At 47.2% G+C, this 17,776-nt stretch overlaps 2 protein-coding genes across 2 annotated transcripts in view; one reads left to right on the top strand and one right to left on the bottom strand.

Moving 5' to 3' along the window:
- LOC140417980 (uncharacterized) overlaps window positions 1-10,227 on the bottom strand; it is a 71,261-nt gene extending 61,034 nt beyond the window's left edge. The window contains exons 1-3 of the mRNA XM_072501411.1: window positions 10,166-10,227; window positions 2,803-3,672; window positions 1,802-2,552 (exon numbers count right to left, since the gene is read on the bottom strand). Of these exons, the coding sequence (XP_072357512.1) occupies window positions 1,802-2,552; window positions 2,803-3,314 (1,263 nt within the window). The 5' untranslated portion in view covers window positions 3,315-3,672; window positions 10,166-10,227. The remainder of the gene's footprint in view (window positions 1-1,801; window positions 2,553-2,802; window positions 3,673-10,165) is intronic.
- A 287-nt stretch (window positions 10,228-10,514) lies between these two features.
- Window positions 10,515-15,589, top strand: LOC140422142 (uncharacterized). The gene is made up of 2 exons (XM_072507142.1): window positions 10,515-10,628; window positions 13,820-15,589. The coding sequence occupies exon 2, from the start codon at window positions 14,356-14,358 to the stop codon at window positions 15,136-15,138; it is 783 nt and encodes a 260-aa protein (XP_072363243.1). The 5' UTR covers window positions 10,515-10,628; window positions 13,820-14,355; the 3' UTR covers window positions 15,139-15,589.
- The last annotated feature ends 2,187 nt before the right edge of the window (window positions 15,590-17,776 follow it).

Consider the following 17,776-nt stretch of genomic DNA (forward strand, 5'->3'; position numbering starts at 1 on the left):
AGATAAAACTAGCAAAGCAGGGCGCCAGTGTTTGTGCTGAGGTTTGGAGCCAGCTCTTTCTCATTCCTCCGATACACAGCTGCAAAATATGTGACCCGAGTGAAACTGACCAAGTGAAGAGTGCATGAGGGGAGAGCAGTCCCGTGAGCCAGGCCACATCAGCATTCTTTGAATACCCAATCACACACACACTGGCATTAACCCAAACACTTACGTGGGGTGACACTCTTCATCGAGACACAGCTACATTAGGAAGAGGAGGCAAATTTTGATCCTCAGCATTTCCTGATCGCATTTTTGCAGCAGAATAATCACTTTCCTTTTAACCTGGGACCCAGCACTGACATATCTGCTTTAGTGAAGTCCTGCCAATTAATTTATGACTGCCTTGTAAAGTCGCTTCTGGGGCCCCTCTGGGATTAGGGGCCCTGAAGCTGAAGCTTCATTAGTTTCATAGTAGATCCGCCCCTGCCCTGAGAGGATTAACGTTAGGGTTCGTTCGGAGGTGGAAGCCGTTTATCGACTTCTTCAGAGAAAACTAAACTGTCAGCAGAGGCAATAAAAGGGGGGGGTGATGGGATAGGGGGGTGATGGGATAGGTGGGAGTTAGGCTATTTTGTGTCTAGAGTAGGCGGGAGCAGTAGGAGATGGAGGGATGTTTACCCACTGAACTATGCTTACATTTGTATTTATATCGCTTACTGTTATAAAAGCATAAATGCCTTAATAAAATGTTTTTTAAAAACTTTGCCCCTCGCACCTTAAACCTCTGTCACCTGGTAATTGACTTTTCCAACCTGGGAAAAACTTCTGACTATCCACTCTGTCCATGCCACTCAGAATTTTGTAAACTTTTATCAGGTCGTCCCTAAACCTCCGTCGCTCGAGTGAAAACAATCCGAATTTATCCAACCTCTCCTGACAGCTAATACCCTCCAGGCCAGGCAGCATCCTGGTAAACCTCCTTTGTACTCTCTCCAAAGCCTCCACATCCTTCAGGTAATGTGGTGACCAGAATTGTCGGCAATGTTCCACGCGTGGCCTAACTAAGGTTCTGTACAGCTGCAGCATGACTTGCCAATTTTTATACTCAATGCCCCGACCAATGAAGACAAGCATGCCGTCTGCCTTCTTAGCTCCTTATCCACCTGCGTTGCCACTTTCAGTGATATGTTTATTGTAATTTCCCAATCTACTACAGACAACTTGCCCCTCATACCATGACAGTTTCCTTCTGCGAGAAACACCCAGATAAATTAGACAAAAGAACCCTGTAACCACCATAGCTCATCTTCATGGCTGCTTTGGGAACTAAATATCTTCCAACGTGCAAACACCTTTTCATTCTGTGCTCCTCGTCAAACTTGGAACCAGGTAATCGCAACGAGGCTCAAAAATGGTCAGCCCACCGGAGGCAGAGGTGTTAGACCGGCCAGTCCAGCAGAAAGAAACCCTCCAATCATCACCATGCACCAGATGTCAGAATGAACAAAATGCAGTCCTGGATGTCAGTGAGAGCAGAAACAATAACAACGGCGTCAACATCTGTAATTTATTGTGAACTTGTTGGAGTCACAACACGTGTGATGAATCACAAAACCCTTCCCCACATTGAGAGCAGATGAATGGTCTCTCCCCAGAATTAACTCGCTAGTGTCTCCGTAGTTGGGACGGATCATTGAATGTCTCCCCTGCTCAGAGCAGGTGAATGGCCTCTTCCAGGTGTGAATTCACTAGTGTTCCTGCAGGGTGTATGGATATCTGAATCCCTTCTCTCACTAAGAGCATGTTAACACCTTCTCCCCTGTGTGAACTCGCTGGTGTCTCTGCAGGTGGGATAACTGAGAGAATCCCTTCTCACACTGAGAGCAAGTGAATGGCCTCTCCCCAGTGTGAACTCGCTGATGTGTCCGCAGGTTCGATGAAGTAATAAATCCCTTCTCACAGAGAGAGCAGGTGAACGGCCTCTCCCCAGTGTGAACTCGCTGGTGTGTCCACAGGTCGGATGATTGAGTGAATCCCTTCTCACACTGAGAGCAGGTGAACGCCTTCTCCCTGTGTGAACTCGCTGGTGCCTCTGCAGGTTGGATAACCGAGTGAATCCCTTCCCACACTGAGAGCAGGTGAACGGCCTGTCCCCTATGTGAACTCGCTGATGTGTCCGCAGGATCGATGAAGTAATAAATCCCTTCTCACACTGAGAGCAGGTGAATGGCCTCTCCCCAGAGTGAACACGCTGGTGTTTCCGCAGGCTGGACAACTCAGTGAATCTCTTCACACACCAAAAGCAGGTGAACGGCCTCTCCCCAGTGTGAACTCGCTGATGTGTCCGCAGGATCGATGAAGTAATAAATCCCTTCTCACACTGAGAGCAGGTGAATGGCTTCTCCCCAGAGTGAACACGCTGGTGTTTCCGCAGGCTGGACAACTCAGTGAATCTCTTCCCACACCGAAAGCAGGTGAACGGCCTCTCCCCAGTGTGAACTCGCTGGTGTGTCTGCAGGTGGGATAACCGAGTGAATGCCTTCTCACAATGAGAGCAGATGAATGGCCTCTCCCTAGTGTGAACTCGCTGGTGTCTCTGCAGGGCGGATAACTGAGTGAAGCCCTTCGCACACTGAGAGCAGGTGAACGGCCTCTCCCCAGTGTGAACTCGCTGGTGTGTCTGCAGGGTGTATGGCTATCTGAATCCCTTCTCTCACTAAGAGCAGGTTAACGCCTTCTCCCTGTGTGAACACGCTGGTTTCTCTTCAGGTTGGATACCAAATTAATCCCTTCCCACACTAAGAGCAGGTGAACGGCTTCTCCCGAGTGTGAACTCGCTGATGTATCCGCAGTTTCGATGAAGTAATGAATCCCTTCTCACACTGAGAGCAGGTGAACGGCCTCTCCCCAGTGTGAACTCGCTGGTGTGTTCGCAGATTGGACAAGTGACTGAATCCCTTCCCACACTGAGAGCAGGTGAACGGCCTCTCCCCTGTGTGAATTCGCTGGTGTGAATGCAGGTGAGATAACTGAGGAAATGCCTTCCCACAGTGAGAGCACGTGAACGGCCTTTCCCCAGTGTGAATTTGCTGGTGTGTCCGTAGGTTGGATAACCAAGTGAATCCCTTCTCACACTGACAGCAGGTGAACGGCCTCTCCCCAGTGTGAACTCGTTGGTGTTTCCGCAGGATGGATAACTCAGTGAATCCCTTCCTACACACAGAGCAGGTGAACGGCCTCTCCCCAGTGTGAATGCGCCGATGAACTTCCAGCTGAGATGGGACCCTGAATCCCTTCCCACAGTCCCCACATTTCCACGGTTTCTCCATGTTTTGGGTCTCCTCGTGTCTCTCCAGGTTTGACTATCAGTTGAAGCCTCGTTCACACACAGAACACGTGTACAGTCTCTCCCCACTGTGAATGGTGTGATGTTTTTTCAGGCTGTGTAACAGGTTACAGCTCTTTTCACAGTCAGTGCTCTGGAACACTCTCACTCGGGTGCGTGTGTCTCGGGGCTTTTCCAGTCACACTGATGGTTAAAATCTTTTGAAGCCGACAGAAAAGACAAATATTTCTCCTTCTAGATACAAAGTCCGGTGATGTTCAGTTCCAAGGAATTGAGAGACTCAGTCAGATTGAGACGTGAAGTTTGAGATTTCTGTCTGTAATTCCTCCTCTTCTAATATCCTGTAAAAACAATTTACAAAAGACATCACTGTCAGTACAGGATAGAAATTCAGAACAGACAATTCCAGTTTCTAGAGAACATTCTTTCCTCTCTCATTCCCCAAAAGCTGTAAATCTCCGTCCCACACATTCTCCCTCCATTCTCACCCTGCTGTATCTAATATTCACCCTCCCAATTCTCCTGAAGGTGCTGATTCAGGCTGATTGACAGATCCATGCTCACTGCTTCCTGTCCTGGACACAGAGATCATAACAAATACGAGCTGCAGTTGGCCATTCGGCCCATCGAGCCTGCTCATCTATTCTGTGGGATCATTGGCCGATCTATGTCAGCGACATTCTCCGTGTTATTGACCAGAGGCTGAGTGAGCTGACTCAATATCTGTGAGCTCATGAAGCCGAGCTGTAAAACACCATGAAGAAGCTTGGTGATCCGGAGGAGAGAATCCTGAACGTTGAGCAAGATGCCTCCTCGGCGGAGGCACAAATTCAATCTTTGGAAAACGGCCAAGTGATGTGGGGGACTCCTGGAGAACTTGGAGAACCGAGGGTCAGAGAAAGAACATCCGAGTCGTCGGCCTGCCAGAAGGTGTGGAGGGTGAGGCTCCCGTTCGGTTCTTCGAGGACCGGCTGCCACGTTTTCTCAAGCTGGATGTGAAGCCTGGGTGTTTCAAATTAGAAAGGGCATCGGATCCTGTCTTTGAGGCTGAGGGACAGTTTTCATCCCAGGCCTGTAATCATTCACTTCCACAACTTGAAAGATTACCAGAGGGTCCTGGAGAAGGGTCAGGTGAGGTGGGAACTGGCTCCCACCTCACCTTACAGTGAATTATGTTGCGTCATCCTGTGACCCTGAAAATTGTATCCGACAACTCCATCAAGTCTTTCGATAATCCGACGACTGCATTGGCCTTCGCTAAATCCATGAAATGCATGAATTGGGAGGAATGGTTTGCAGCTCAGACTAACTCAGGCTCTAATCCGGACTCTTTCCTATCATGGTGTTGTTGTCTGAATTTGTTATATTTTATCCTGTTGAAGGGAGTTGTTATTCTGTGAGCGCCGACTGAATGTCTTCTTTTCCTCAAGTGTTGCAGGGACTCGGATTATCTTATCTAGGGTCGTGTTTTTCTATTATTATCCAAGCGTTAACCATGGCAGAACCGAGTGGTGCCATTGCCAAAGGGTGGGTGGTGGTGGATGCAGGTCTTCACGGGTGGGTCTAAAATGCGGGAGGGACATTCGATCCCCATTCCCTTGTTGGCCCTTCTTTTCTTCTCCTCATTTTGGAGGTTTCCTGAGGGTAACGACAGTCTGGTCGTGGGGCTAACCCTCCGGGTCCTCAGTCTTATTGAGGAATGACCCATTGGATCTATTGTGGTGGTGATTCTTTTGTATTTTTGTTATTATGGGAGTGTTTATGTGTTGTTGACTTTATCCTACTCTGGTACAGACAGGGCTTTTATCCGTGAAAGGAGCAGTTTGGGGAGACTTTGGTGCCTCCGGTGTAAAGTGAGTTGGAGGAGGGGATAATGGGGGCACGCTCGATTATAGCGTGAAAATCTGTCCCTGTTCTCTCTGTCGCCTAACTAATGGCGGATGTAAATCTGCAAATTTTCTCAGGAAATTTACGGGGCATCCATCACCCTATCAGAAGGAAAAAGATCCTCTCCTTTCTTAAGGAGAAAGTCGACATAGCTTTATTATAGGAAACTCATCTGGATGACGAGGAATACTTTAAATTGAGGCAGGATTGGGTGGGCCACGTTTTTTGCCTCCGCTTCGTCAAGTAGCAAGGGTGTGGCAATGCTTATTAATAAAAATATCACTTTTAAGGTTGAAACCTGCACCAAGAACAAAGGAGGTAGATATGTGATCATTAGAGGTTCGGTGAATGGAGGTGTTGTTTCAATAATGAATGTTTATGGATCCCCGAATTGCTCCCCGGAGTTCATTATAAAGGATTTTGCAGAGTTAGCTTCAATTAACTCTTTTGTGGTTGGTGACTTCAATTGCCACTTAAATCCTCTGGTAGATAAGCTCCCGGTTACCACCAACACCCCCACGCTGCAGGCTTGGGCATTGGCCTCGGCTTGTAATTTGATGACTGTAGGAATTTCAGAGATTTTGTATTCTGGGTATGTGGCGCAGTAAGGGCTAAAAGCCTGAGTTAGTGTGTATGACTGCTGCAGCCATGTTTCTAAAATAAATCCTAGTTTGAAAGACAACTGGGTTCTGGAGCCAGAGGTGCAATTAAAGCATCGTACAAAGCGTGGGCTCATGGTAAGTTGTTTGGATGAAGGGGATTCCCTGTGGAGTTAATTAGATTTCAGCTTGGTAAGATGATGTCAGTTCTGGGAGGAGCCACGGTATCAGGCGTTTTGCATGCAAGAAGTGTTTTAGTTGAGAATTAGTTCAAGATATGAGCAGAGGTCAAGCATCTCAGTTCAGTCTGGAGCTAGATTCGCAGTTTCTTTCCAAGCAGTTCAGAAGGTGAGCTGAAACAAGCTCACGTAGGCAGTAGGTAGCATAGTGGTTAGCATAATTGCTTCACACCTCCAGGGTCCCAGGTTCGATTTCCGGATGGGTCACTGTCTGTGCGGAGTCTGCACATTCTCCCTGTGGCTGCATGGGTTTCCTCCGGGTGCTCCGGTTTCCTCCCACCATCCAAAGATGTGCGGGTTAGGTGGATTGGCTATGCTAAATTGCTCTTCGTGCCCAAAAAGGTTAAGTGGGGGTTATGCTGATTGTGTAGATACGTGGGCTGGAGTAGGGTGCTCTTTGTAAGGGCCGGTGCAGACTCGATGGGGCGAATGGCCTCCTTCTGCACTGTAAATTCTATGGTCTATGGTCTAAGCTGAAACAACTTCCCAAGTTTCTTCATGGTTCTGACAGGATTGAGACCTTGTCTTTAAAGCGGTGAGAAACAAGATTTCTCTCAAAGAACATCTGTGTAAAGCAGGTATTGCTGAGGGCTAACTGTGTTTAACGGTGGATTGAGAGCTGAGATGTGTTTTTGTTGTTTGAGTGGGAATAAAGGTAGCAGTTAAGGGTTACTGTATTCACTGTATTGATTAGCATTGTTTAAGGGCTAATTGTCAGCGGTTTCCTGGTGTGGTGTTAAATTTATTTTAATATTGTGTCAGTAATAAAGTTTGTTTTCATACAGCATGGCCCTATTTTGTGTGAAATCGCTCCTGGAGTGAGGTATCCTTTCCTCACAGTCTGACAAAACACAAATAAAATATTGGGGTTTGTGTCCAGTATCCGAGCCAGTGTTGGGATCATAACAGTGAGGAGGTGGGTTATGTGGATGTTTAGAGAACTTTGTACCCGAGGAGCAGAGATTTTACCTTCTTTCCAGCCCCACAGCAATGTCAGACTAGAATCGACAACTTTTTTGTGCCGAGGACGATCCTACACCTGGTGTCCACTTGCATCACAGGGAGCATCGTAATCGCAGACCTTCCCCCGTCTGGAGTTTCTGCTCGAGGGCTCACCCCCAGGTCGAGAACGTGGAGGTTTGGAGCCTTCCCGAGTTCATTTATTCTGCATTCAGGAAGAGTTTGAGTTCTTCCTTTTGGTTAACTCGACCCCTGGGATTTCCCCCTCCATTTTGTGGGAGACGTGTGAAGTTCATGCTCGGGGCTAATCATTTCTTACACTGCTAACAAAAGGTGCAGGATGTTGGAGAACCAGCGGCTTCTGGAGGTTTGTTTGGCGAAGGTGGAGGAGAATCATATGGAGGGCCCGAGTAAGCTATTGCTGAAGGAGGTTAACGCAGCAAGAGTGGCTTTGGACTCCCTGTTGACTCAGCAGGCCGAGAAAAGTTGAAAGTTTGTGAGGTCGAAGTGTTCGAGTTTGGGAATAAGCCGAGCAAATACTTGCCTGTTTGACAAAGAAAAAGGCCGACCTTCGAGCGAATCCCTCCGTGTGGCTTGGGGGATGGAAAAGGGTCATGAAGACGGAGGAGATAAACAGGGATTTTGGGAACTCTATGCGGGATTACACAAGTCTGAGCAGTCTGGTGATGTGTTGGTGGGTGTGGAGCATTTTCTCTCTTCCCTGAAGCTTCTGGAGGCCTCAGAAAATCTTAATGCTTCTTTTTCTTGGGAAGAAGTGTCAAAGGCCGTGAAGGAGCTGCAGCCGGGTAAAGACCAGGGACCGGATGGCTGTGGGCGTGAATTTTATCAGGGGGATTGAGGATTTGTTATTGGACCCGTTGGTGGGTATGTATTGTCACTCTTTTGACTCGGGGATGCTGCCACCGACTCTTTGTGAGGTTAATATCTCTTTGATTCTGAAGGTGGGCAGGGCCCAGAGGAGTGGGCCTCTTATTGCCAAATCTCTGTTTTGAATGTTGACTTGAAACTGCAATCTTATGTTTTGGCGATAAGGCTGGAGGACATCCTTCCGACAATCGTGCGGGAGGACCAAACTGGGTTTATACGGGGAAGATTTTCCAGTAACAATGTTGGAAGGTTGCTGAATGTGATTCAGGATTTTCAGAAATATGCATTGGATGGGCTGGTGATCTCCTTCGATGCAGAAAAAGCTTTTGCTTGAGTTGAGTGGAATTATCTGGTGTATCCGCTGTGAGGCTTCGGGTTGGGTAAGGATTATATTGAGTGGATTCAATTGTTATATCACAGACCGGCAGCGGCGGTGCTCACCAATGGTATAAGGATGTCAAATTTTGAGCTTCAGAGAGGGACTAGACAGGGCTGCCCTCTGTCCCCCTTGCTGTTTGCGTTGGCCACTGAGCCCTTGCCGGAGGATATTAGATTGGATCCTCTGATATCGAGTCTGGATGATGGGGTGAGGCAGCACAAGATCACTCTATGTGCAGATGACAGGCTGCTGTTTGTGTTGAACCCCAGTGTTTCAGTCCTGGACATTATTGGAGCAGTGGGTAGATTTAGTGGCTTCTCTCGTATCGAGATCAATTTTGCTGAGTCGGAGGCCATGCCGGTGGGGAGGGGTAAGCCCCCTCCTCTTGCTAACTTCCCCTTCAGGTGCCTCCCCCCCCCCCCCCCCCCCCCCTCCACTCCAAGCCATTTACAAACCTGGGGATGTCAATGGCCCCTCTTTTAGGCAGCTATGTGAGGTCAGCTTTCCACAGCTGATGATGACTATTAGGTGGGATCTTGCCTGGTGGTCGGCTCTTCCGATTTCATGGTGTGGGAGGATTGCCTTCATTAAAATGAATGTGTGCCCAGACTGTTGTACCCTCTGCAAATGCTGCCTATACTGTTGTCGACCAGAGTCGTTTGGGAAATTAATCAAATCAGGCCAGGACCTACTCAGTTAATGGTAGGGAGTTGGGGAGAGTTACAGAACAAAGAGATCTAGGAGTCCAGGTTCATAGCTCCTTGTAGGTGGTGTCGCAGGTGGACAGGGTGGTGAAGAAGGCAGTCAGTATGCTCAGTTTTATTGGTTAGAATATTGAATACAGGAGTTGTGATCTCTTATTGAAGTTGGACAAGACATTGATAAGACCGCACATGGATAGGCTGGGACATTTTTCCCTGGAGCGTAGGAGGCTTAGGTGTGACCTTATAGAAGTCTACAAAGTGAGGAACATAGATAAGGTATATAGTCAACATATTTTCCCAAAGGTGGAGGAGTCTAGAACTAGAGGGCATAGGTTTAAGGTGAGAGAAGAGAGATACAAAAGGAGTTCTATGTCATCTATGTTGTGTTATTCATTTTAATTTGATTATGCGGTTAGTCAGTTTGTGAAATTTTTGGGTTTACAAACTGAATTGTAATATAATCTTACCCTCTTTCCCCACTCACTACTTTAACCTGTTAACTGGTTCTTCAATTGATCTGGTATTTCATCTTGAGGCTCTTGTCTCTCAAATATCCTGTTCCAAATTAATTCTGCAATGTGTTGCTTGGATTTATGTTGGTAATATCTCTTGTTTCACTCTGTGCCCATTTCCCACGATTCGTTTTGTTATTCTGTTGCATTCAGTGTTTAAAAATTATTTAAAACATAACAATTTATTAAAAATCTGTCCAACTCATCTGTGAATATATTCAATGACCCCCACACCCCACTGGTCCCTGTGGAAGAGAAATCCAGAGACTAATAACCCTCCAAGGGAAGAGATGACTGGATTGTACTTTATTACAGAACCATAAATAATATATCTGATGTGTACCATATAACAGCACGAGAAATGTCTCTGTCTGGTATTAATTTACTGTCCCCTTAAATGTCAGCCATCACCTGGAGAAACCAGCCCTTTAATGGTGACCATTAGGAAAGGGACCATCCTTTTACCCAGACAAATAAATGTGAGAAGCTGAGGGAGCAAAGGGTGTCAATGTCTTTGACAGAGAGAGAGAGACCTGGGCCAAGCTTTCCAGAGTCTGCACCCTCCCTGGATTGACTTCCTTTCCCTTCAGTTGCTGCAAGTGACCAATTAAAGGTCAGAATGAGAAAAGAAATGGAAAGGGGGAGAAAAGAAAGAGTTTTACTCACAGATGTTGGAGACAAGAGGAGGTTTTCAGTCTGTGTGAGGCCCCAGATTTCCTCATTGTCCAGTTTCCACGTTCGAACAACGGGGGAGCTGATTGGATGGTGGAAAAGTCCTTCCGGTTCACCAACTCTTCCCATTGGTCAACAACCTTCCTCCGCCCCACTCATTGTTCCCCCTGCTCGAGACAAGGTTTCCAGGCAACCGGCTGACAGCTCCGGCCAGACCGAGAAGTCTCACGGTGATTTCCCCTCCCCCCGGCCCGGGGATGCGCATGTCCGAGGGAGAGGAGAGATTGCGCATGTGCGAGGGAAAGCTCACCCCTGACCTTCCTGCTGAAGCGTTGACCAATGGGAAAGATTGGATGACCGGAAAGCCTGTGGTACTCCAGGCAATCAGCGCGCGGGCTTTGTGTGAATGGAGATTGACCTGCACACAGACTGAAACATCCTCCTGTCTGCAACATCTGTGAGTAAAACACTTTCTTTTCTCCCCTTTTCCATTTCTTTTCTCATTCTCACCTTCAATTGGTGACTTGCAGCAACTGAAGGGAAAGGAAGTGAATCCAGGGAGGGTGCAGACTCTGGAAAGCTTGGTCCAGATCTCTCTATCTCTCTCTTAAAGACATTCATGGAGGCTCGAGCAAAAGCTTTCTCTGCATCGAAGGAGATCACCAGCCCATCCACTGTATTTCTGAAAAGCCTGAATCACATTCAGCAACCTTCCAACATTGTTACTGGAAAGTCTTCCCCCTTATAAACCCAGACTGGTCCCCCCGCCATTTGGATTGGTGGAAGGATGTCCTCCAGCTTTCTCGCCAAAACTTTAGATTGTTGGAAGGATGTCCTCCAGCTTTCTCGCCAAAACTTTAGATCGTAATTTGAAGTCAAGATTCAAAAGAGATATTGGCCAATAAGAGACACACTCCTCTGGGTCCTTCAGAATCAAAGAAATAGTAGCCTCCCGTAGAGTCGATGGCAGCATCCCTGAGTCAAAAGAGTGACAATACATACCCAGCAATGGGTCCAACCACAAACCCTCAAGCGCCCGATAGTACTCAAACCCACAGCCATTGCGGTCCCGGGGCTTTACCCGGCTGCAGCTCCTTCATGGCCTTTGAGACCTCTTCCCTAGAAAGGGGAGCATTAAGAGGCTCTCCGAGGCCTCCGTAAGCTTCAGGGAAGAGAATAAATGCTCCATATCCAACAACACTTCACCAGACTTCAGAGACTTTATAATCCTGCATAGAATTCCCCAAATCCCTGTTTATCTCCTCTGTCTTCACAACCCTGTTCCCTCCCCCACGTCACACAGAGGGAATTGTTCCAATGTCGGCCTTTTTCTTTGTCCAACAGGTCAAGTATTTGCTCAGTTTATTCCCAAACTCGTACAACGTCTGTCTAGCAAACCTTTCTCAACCTGTTGAATCAACAGGGAGTCCAAAGCCACTCTTGCCGCATTCACCTCCTTCAGCAATAGCTTATTCAAAATCTCCTCATAATTCTGCTCGGCCTTCGTGAAACAAACCCCCAGACATTGCTGGTTCTTCAGCATCCGAGCATAAACTTTACATGTCTCCCATAAAATGGAGGGGGAATACCAGGGGTCAAGTTAATCCAAAGGAAGAACTCAAACCCGTTCTTAAAATGCATAGTAAATGAAATATCTCTTATCAGAGAGGCAGCAACCCTCCACATTCTCGACCTGGGGGTGAACCCTCGAGTAGAATTCCAGAGAAACAGGGGAATGGTCCACAATCGATGTTCACTACGGTGCAAGAGGACACCAGGTGTAGGATCGTCCTTGACATATAAATGTCGTTGATTCTAGTATGACATTGATTAGGACTAGAAAGAAGGTAAAATCTCCTCCCCTCAGGTGCAAAGTGCTCTAAACATCCACATAACCCACCTCCTCACAAGTAAAGGCCAACGCCCAGAGGATTTAAGGGACAGTTGAAGTCACCAACCACAAAAGAGTTAGTTGAAGCTAACTCTGCAAATCCACAAAGGCCTCCGGGGAGTAATTTGGCGATCCATAAACATTCATTATTGAAACAATATCTCCATGCACCGAACCTCTAATGATCCCATATCTACCTCCTTTGTCCTTGGTGCAGGTTTCAACCTTAAAAGAGATATTTTTATTAATAAGGATTGCAACACCCCTGCTATCAAGTAGATGAAAAGGAGATGAAAAAACCTGCCCCACCTAATCCCACCCCAATTTAAAGTGTTCCTCATCGTCCAGATGAGTTTCCTGTCATAAAGCTATGTCGACTTTCTCCTTAAAAAAGGAGAGGATAACCATAGATTTGAGATAGGGAAGTGGGATTGGAAATTGTCGGAGATGGGATTGAAAAGGAATTAGGACACTAAAAGATTTATTTCTTGGGGGTCGTTTTGCGGGATGAAGGAACTGGGAGCGAAGTATGGGCTGGAGCAAGGGGAAATATTTAGAAACATGCAGATTCGAGACTTTGCCAGAAAGGAGATACAGAGCTTCGAAGTAAAGCCGGCTTCCACATTGCTGGAGGAGGTGCTGACGCCAGGGGGACTGGGGAAGGGGTAGTATTGCCGGTTTACGGGGCTATTTTTGAGGAGGAGAAGGCGCCCTGTATATTTATGTTTGCCCTATGTATTGTTCTCATGTATGGAATGATCTGTCTGAACTGTACACAGAACAATACTTTTCACTGTATCCCGGTACACGTGACAATTAACAAATCCAATCCTCACCATTGAGGTGATAGTATTTCTAATCAGTAAGGCTACTCCACCCACTCTGCTGTATTCTCTGTCCCTCCTGTAAACTCTATAACCGGTATATTTGTCCAGTCCAGACCATCCTGCTCCTTGTTTTTGGAACTGTATTGAGTTCCCCTGAGACCTTCCCCTCCCCCACCATTTGTTAGTTTAAAGTCCTTGTTACCCCCTTATTTATCCGTTCCGTGAGGACACTGGTCCCAGATCGGTTCAGGTGGAGACCGTCCCAACTGTACAGATCCCTCCTGTCCCAATACTGATGCCAGTGCCCCATGAAATGGAACCCTTCTTTTCCTGCACCACTCCTTTAGCTACGTGTTTACTTCCCTAATTTTCTCGTCCCTATGCCAAATTACACATGGCTTGGGGAATAATCCAGAGATTATAACCCTTGAGGATCTGTTCTTTAATTTTGTTCCTAGTTCCTGATATTCCCAAACAGGTCCTCTTTCCGAGTCTTGCCGATATTGTTTGTCCCAATGTGGACCCCAACAACTGGATCCTCCCCCTCCCTCTCCAATATCCTTTCAAGCCGGTTAAAGATGCCCCTCACCCTGGCACCAGGCAGTCAACATACCATGTGGGACTCTCGGTCCTGCTTCCAAAGGGAATCAGTTCCCTAATTACAGAATCCCCATCAGCTACCACTTTCTCTCCCCGCTTGAATGGCCTCCTGTACCAGGGTGCAGTGGTCAGCCAGCTCATCCTTCTTACAGTCACAGCTCCGAAACTCCGTCCCTCCAAGTCCGCTCCCTGGAGACTAGGTCTGGGGAATAGGTATTGGAGACGAGGTATTGGGGAATGAGAGGAAGCAATGTTCCATAGAAACTAGAATTCTCTGTTCTGAATTTCTATCCTGTACTGAGTGTTGACTTTTGTAAACTCCTTTTACAGATATTACAAGAGGAGGAATTACAGACAGAAATCTCAATTATCACGTCTCGGTCTTACAGAGTCACTCGATACCTTGGGATCTGAGTATCATCGGCCTTTGAATCTAGAAGGAGAAATGTTTGCCCAATCTGGCGGCTTCAAAAGATTTTAACCATCAGTGTGACTGGAAAAGCACCGAGACACACACACCCGAGTGAGAGTGTTCCAGAACACTGACTGTGGAAAGAGCTTTAACCTGTTACACAGCCTGAAAAAGACATCACACCATTCACAGCGGGGAGAGACCATACTCGTGTTTAATAATAATCTTTTATTGTCACAAGTATGAAGTTACTGTGAAAAGCCCCTCGCCGCCACATTCCGGCGCCTGTTCGGGTAAGCTGGTACGGGAATTGAACCCGCGCTGCTGGCCTTGTTCTGCATCACAAACCAGCTGTCTAGCCACTGAGCTAAACCAGCCCTTCACCAGTTTGTGTGTGGTCAAGGCTTCAACTGATTGTCTCTCTGACCTGGAGAGACACAAGGAGAGCCAAAACATGGAGAAACCGTGGAAATGTGGGGATTGTGGGAAGGGATTCAGTGTCCCATCTCAGCTGGAGATTCATCGACGCAGCCACACTGGTGAGAGGCCGTTCACCTGCTCTCAGTGTGAGAAGGGATTCGCTCAGTTCTCCAGCCTGAAGAAACACCAGCGGGTTCACACTGGGGAGAGGCCGTTCACCTGCTCTCGGTGTGGACAGAGATTCACTCAGTTATCTAACCTGCAGTCACATCAGCGAGTTCACACCAGGGAGAGGCCATTCCCCTGCTCCCAGTGTGGGAAGGGATTCACTGAGTTATCCAGCCTGAAGAAACATCGGCGGGTTCACACTGGGGAGAGGCCGTTCACCTGCTCTCAATGTGGGAAGGGATTCACTCAGTTATCCAGCCTGCGGAGACACCAGCGAGTCCACACTGGAGGGAGGCCATTCATATGCATGGTGTGTGAGAAGGGATTCAGTGATTCATCTACCCTGCGGACACATCAGCGAGTGCACACCAGGGAGAAACCGTTCACCTGCTCCCAGTGTGGGAAGGGATTCAGAGATTCATCCCACCTGCGGATACACCAGCGAGTTCACACTGGGGAGAAGCCTTTTACCTGCACTCAGTGTAGGAAGGCATTCACTCAGTTGTCCAGTCTGAAGTCACACCAACAAATTCACACTGGGGAGAGGCCATTCCCCTGCTCTCAGTGTGGGAAGGGATTCACTCAGTTATCCAGCCTGAAGAAACACCAGCGGGTTCACACTGGGGAGAAGCCGATCACCCTTCGATGAGGGAAGGGAACGCTTGATTCATTGCACCTGCTGAGACACCAACAAGTTCACAAGTGATTACAGGGATTGGATTCTGCTGTTATTGTATCTGCTTCAATTACATCTAGGACTGAATTTTGTTCATTTTGAGAGTTGGTCAATGGGGATGGCCGTAGGGTTTCTTTCTGATGGACTTGGCAGTCTCACGGCTTTGCCTCCGGTGGGCTGACGCTCTTTGAGCCTTGTTGCAAATTCCTTGTTTCAAATTTCACAAGGATCAGAGTGAAGAGATGTTTGGAAGTGAGCCGATATTTAGTTTGCATTTCTGTTTGGATCCTCCCAAATTATACCACATTGCCATGACGATGGGCCCTGGTGGTTACATGTTTTTGTTTAATTTATCTGAGTTTTCTTCTGTGAGAAACACCATCAGGGTATGAGGGGCAAGTTGTCTGAGAAGGTCTGGGAAACCACATTAAATGGTATAATGAGAGACAGGCAATAGCTAATATTTAAGGAATTATTATATATCTACCGGGGGGGGGGGGGAGGGGGAGGGGGGGTCAGTTTGCTGCATGGCTGGTTCACGATGTGGAGTGATTCCAATAGCAGGGGTTCAACTGTCGTACTGGCTGAGGTTATCTATGAAGGGTCCACCTTCTCAACATTGTCCCTCGCACGAGGCCCTCTCTCCCTCTATTTCACTTTCTCCCTCCCCCTTGCTAGAACTTTGGCGCCTCTCATTTCTCATATATACACCAAATATAGATTCTTTTTGGGAACAGAAATCGATCAGGAAAAGTGATACAACCGTTGCTAACAAGGAAAGTTAAATAGTAGTAAGCCTGAGGATTGGGAACTTGTTTTAGAATTCAGCAAAGGAGGATCAAGAAACTGACAAAGAGAAGATAGAATATGAGAGCAAACTGGTGAGAAACATAAAAACTGACTGGAAAAGCTGCTATAGGAATGTGAAGAGGAAAAGAGAGGGTGCAGAGGAGATTTACAAGAATGGTACCAGGGATGACGGACTTCAGTGAGTTGGAGAGACTGGAGCATCTGAATTTTCTTTTTAGATCAAACAGGAATTAGGGTTGGGAATGGGGCCAATGGGCCCATTGAGTCCATGCTGGCTCTCTGTAGATCTCACCATCGCCTTGTTCTATCCCTGTCGTTTTATTTCCCTCAGGTCCCCATCCAATTTCCTTTTGGAAACATTCCATCATCTCTGCTTCTACCCCCATCGTAGGGAATGGGCTTCAGATGTTTACCAATTTCTTTAAATGCAAATTGGTTTCAGAGAGCGAAGGCCATTCTGCCCATCGTCCCCATTCTGCCTCTTTGAATGAACTATCTAATTAATCCCAGTACACTGAAAGTTTATACTTCTTTCCAGAGTGTGTGCAGTTCCATTTTGAAAGCTATAGTTGAATTTACTTCCTGCACAATTGTCAGACTGTGAATCTCAAATCACAATAACTCGTTCTGTTTCAAATTAAATAATTCCACAATATCCTATGTTTGGTTTTTCACAAGGTAATTGAAATGGAGTGAAAGGCATGGTTGTTACACAAAACTACGACTCAATCTTTATTAATGATCATTGTGAGTGGGCCGAGGATGATATGTCCAAGTCTGGGGACTATTTCTAAAATTAAATTACATTTCTATAGCACCTTTCATGACCACAGGATCTCCTAACACATTTTACATCCAGTGAAGTGCTTTTGAAGTGTAGCCACTGTTGTCATGTGGGGAACGATGGGTATGCTTCGTGACAAAATTTAATTTAAAAATAATCTTCATCCGTAAGTAACAAGGTCAAGGAAGCTGTGTTAAACTCGAGCACATGAGTGGACTTCTAATTAAAAAATGCATACTGGACTTCCGGGTGCGGCGATGACCAGCTGAGTCGCACGTTTCGGCAGCTCCCTGTGAAACGGACTTTTGGGCTCTTGATAGGAGCCCCAACGGCAATTTTAACGGCTGAAAACACCGTGCGGTAAACCAGAAGGGTGTTCCCCCTGGACACGGATGGAAAAAGGAGAGGAAAGTGGCCGGATTGCAGCGGATCCTTTGGAACAACGGCAAGGAAGGCAAGCAGAAACCAAGATGGCGTCGGAAGGTGGCAGTTTCATATGGGGCCCTGAACAACAAGAGTTTTTGAAACGCTGCGTGGAGGAGATAAAAAAGGAAATGAAGAAAGAGCTGTTGGCCCCGATATTACAGGCGATTGAAGGGCTGAAAGAGGAACAAAAGACCCAGGGGCAGGAGCTTTGGGTCGTGAAGGCGAAAGCAGCAGAGAATGAAAACGACATACAGGGCCTGGTGGTGAAGTCGGAGATACAGGAGGCACACCAGAAACGATCTGTGGAGAGGTTGGAGGCACTGGAAAATAACGCAAGGAGGAACAACTTGAGGATTCTTGGCCTTCCTGAAGGTGTGGAGGGGGCGGACGTCGGGGCATATGTGAGCACGATGCTGCACTCGTTAATGGGAGTGGAGGCCCCGACGGGTCCGTTGGAGGTGGAGGGAGCATACCAAGTTATGGTGCGAGGATCGAGAGCAGGAGAAGCTCCCAGAGCCATAGTGGTGAGATTTCTCCGTTTTAAGGATAGAGAAATGGTCCTTAGATGGGCGAAGAAAACTCGGTGTAGTA

The sequence above is a fragment of the Scyliorhinus torazame genome, chromosome 5 (genome assembly GCF_047496885.1).
Source record: "Scyliorhinus torazame isolate Kashiwa2021f chromosome 5, sScyTor2.1, whole genome shotgun sequence".
NCBI classification, from domain to species: Eukaryota; Metazoa; Chordata; class Chondrichthyes; order Carcharhiniformes; family Scyliorhinidae; genus Scyliorhinus; species Scyliorhinus torazame.

What these genes read in the sequence shown, in the direction of transcription:
- LOC140422142 (XM_072507142.1), top strand. Translation starts at nt 14,356, where the DNA reads ATGGAGAAACCGTGGAAATGTGGGGATTGTGGGAAGGGATTCAGTGTC.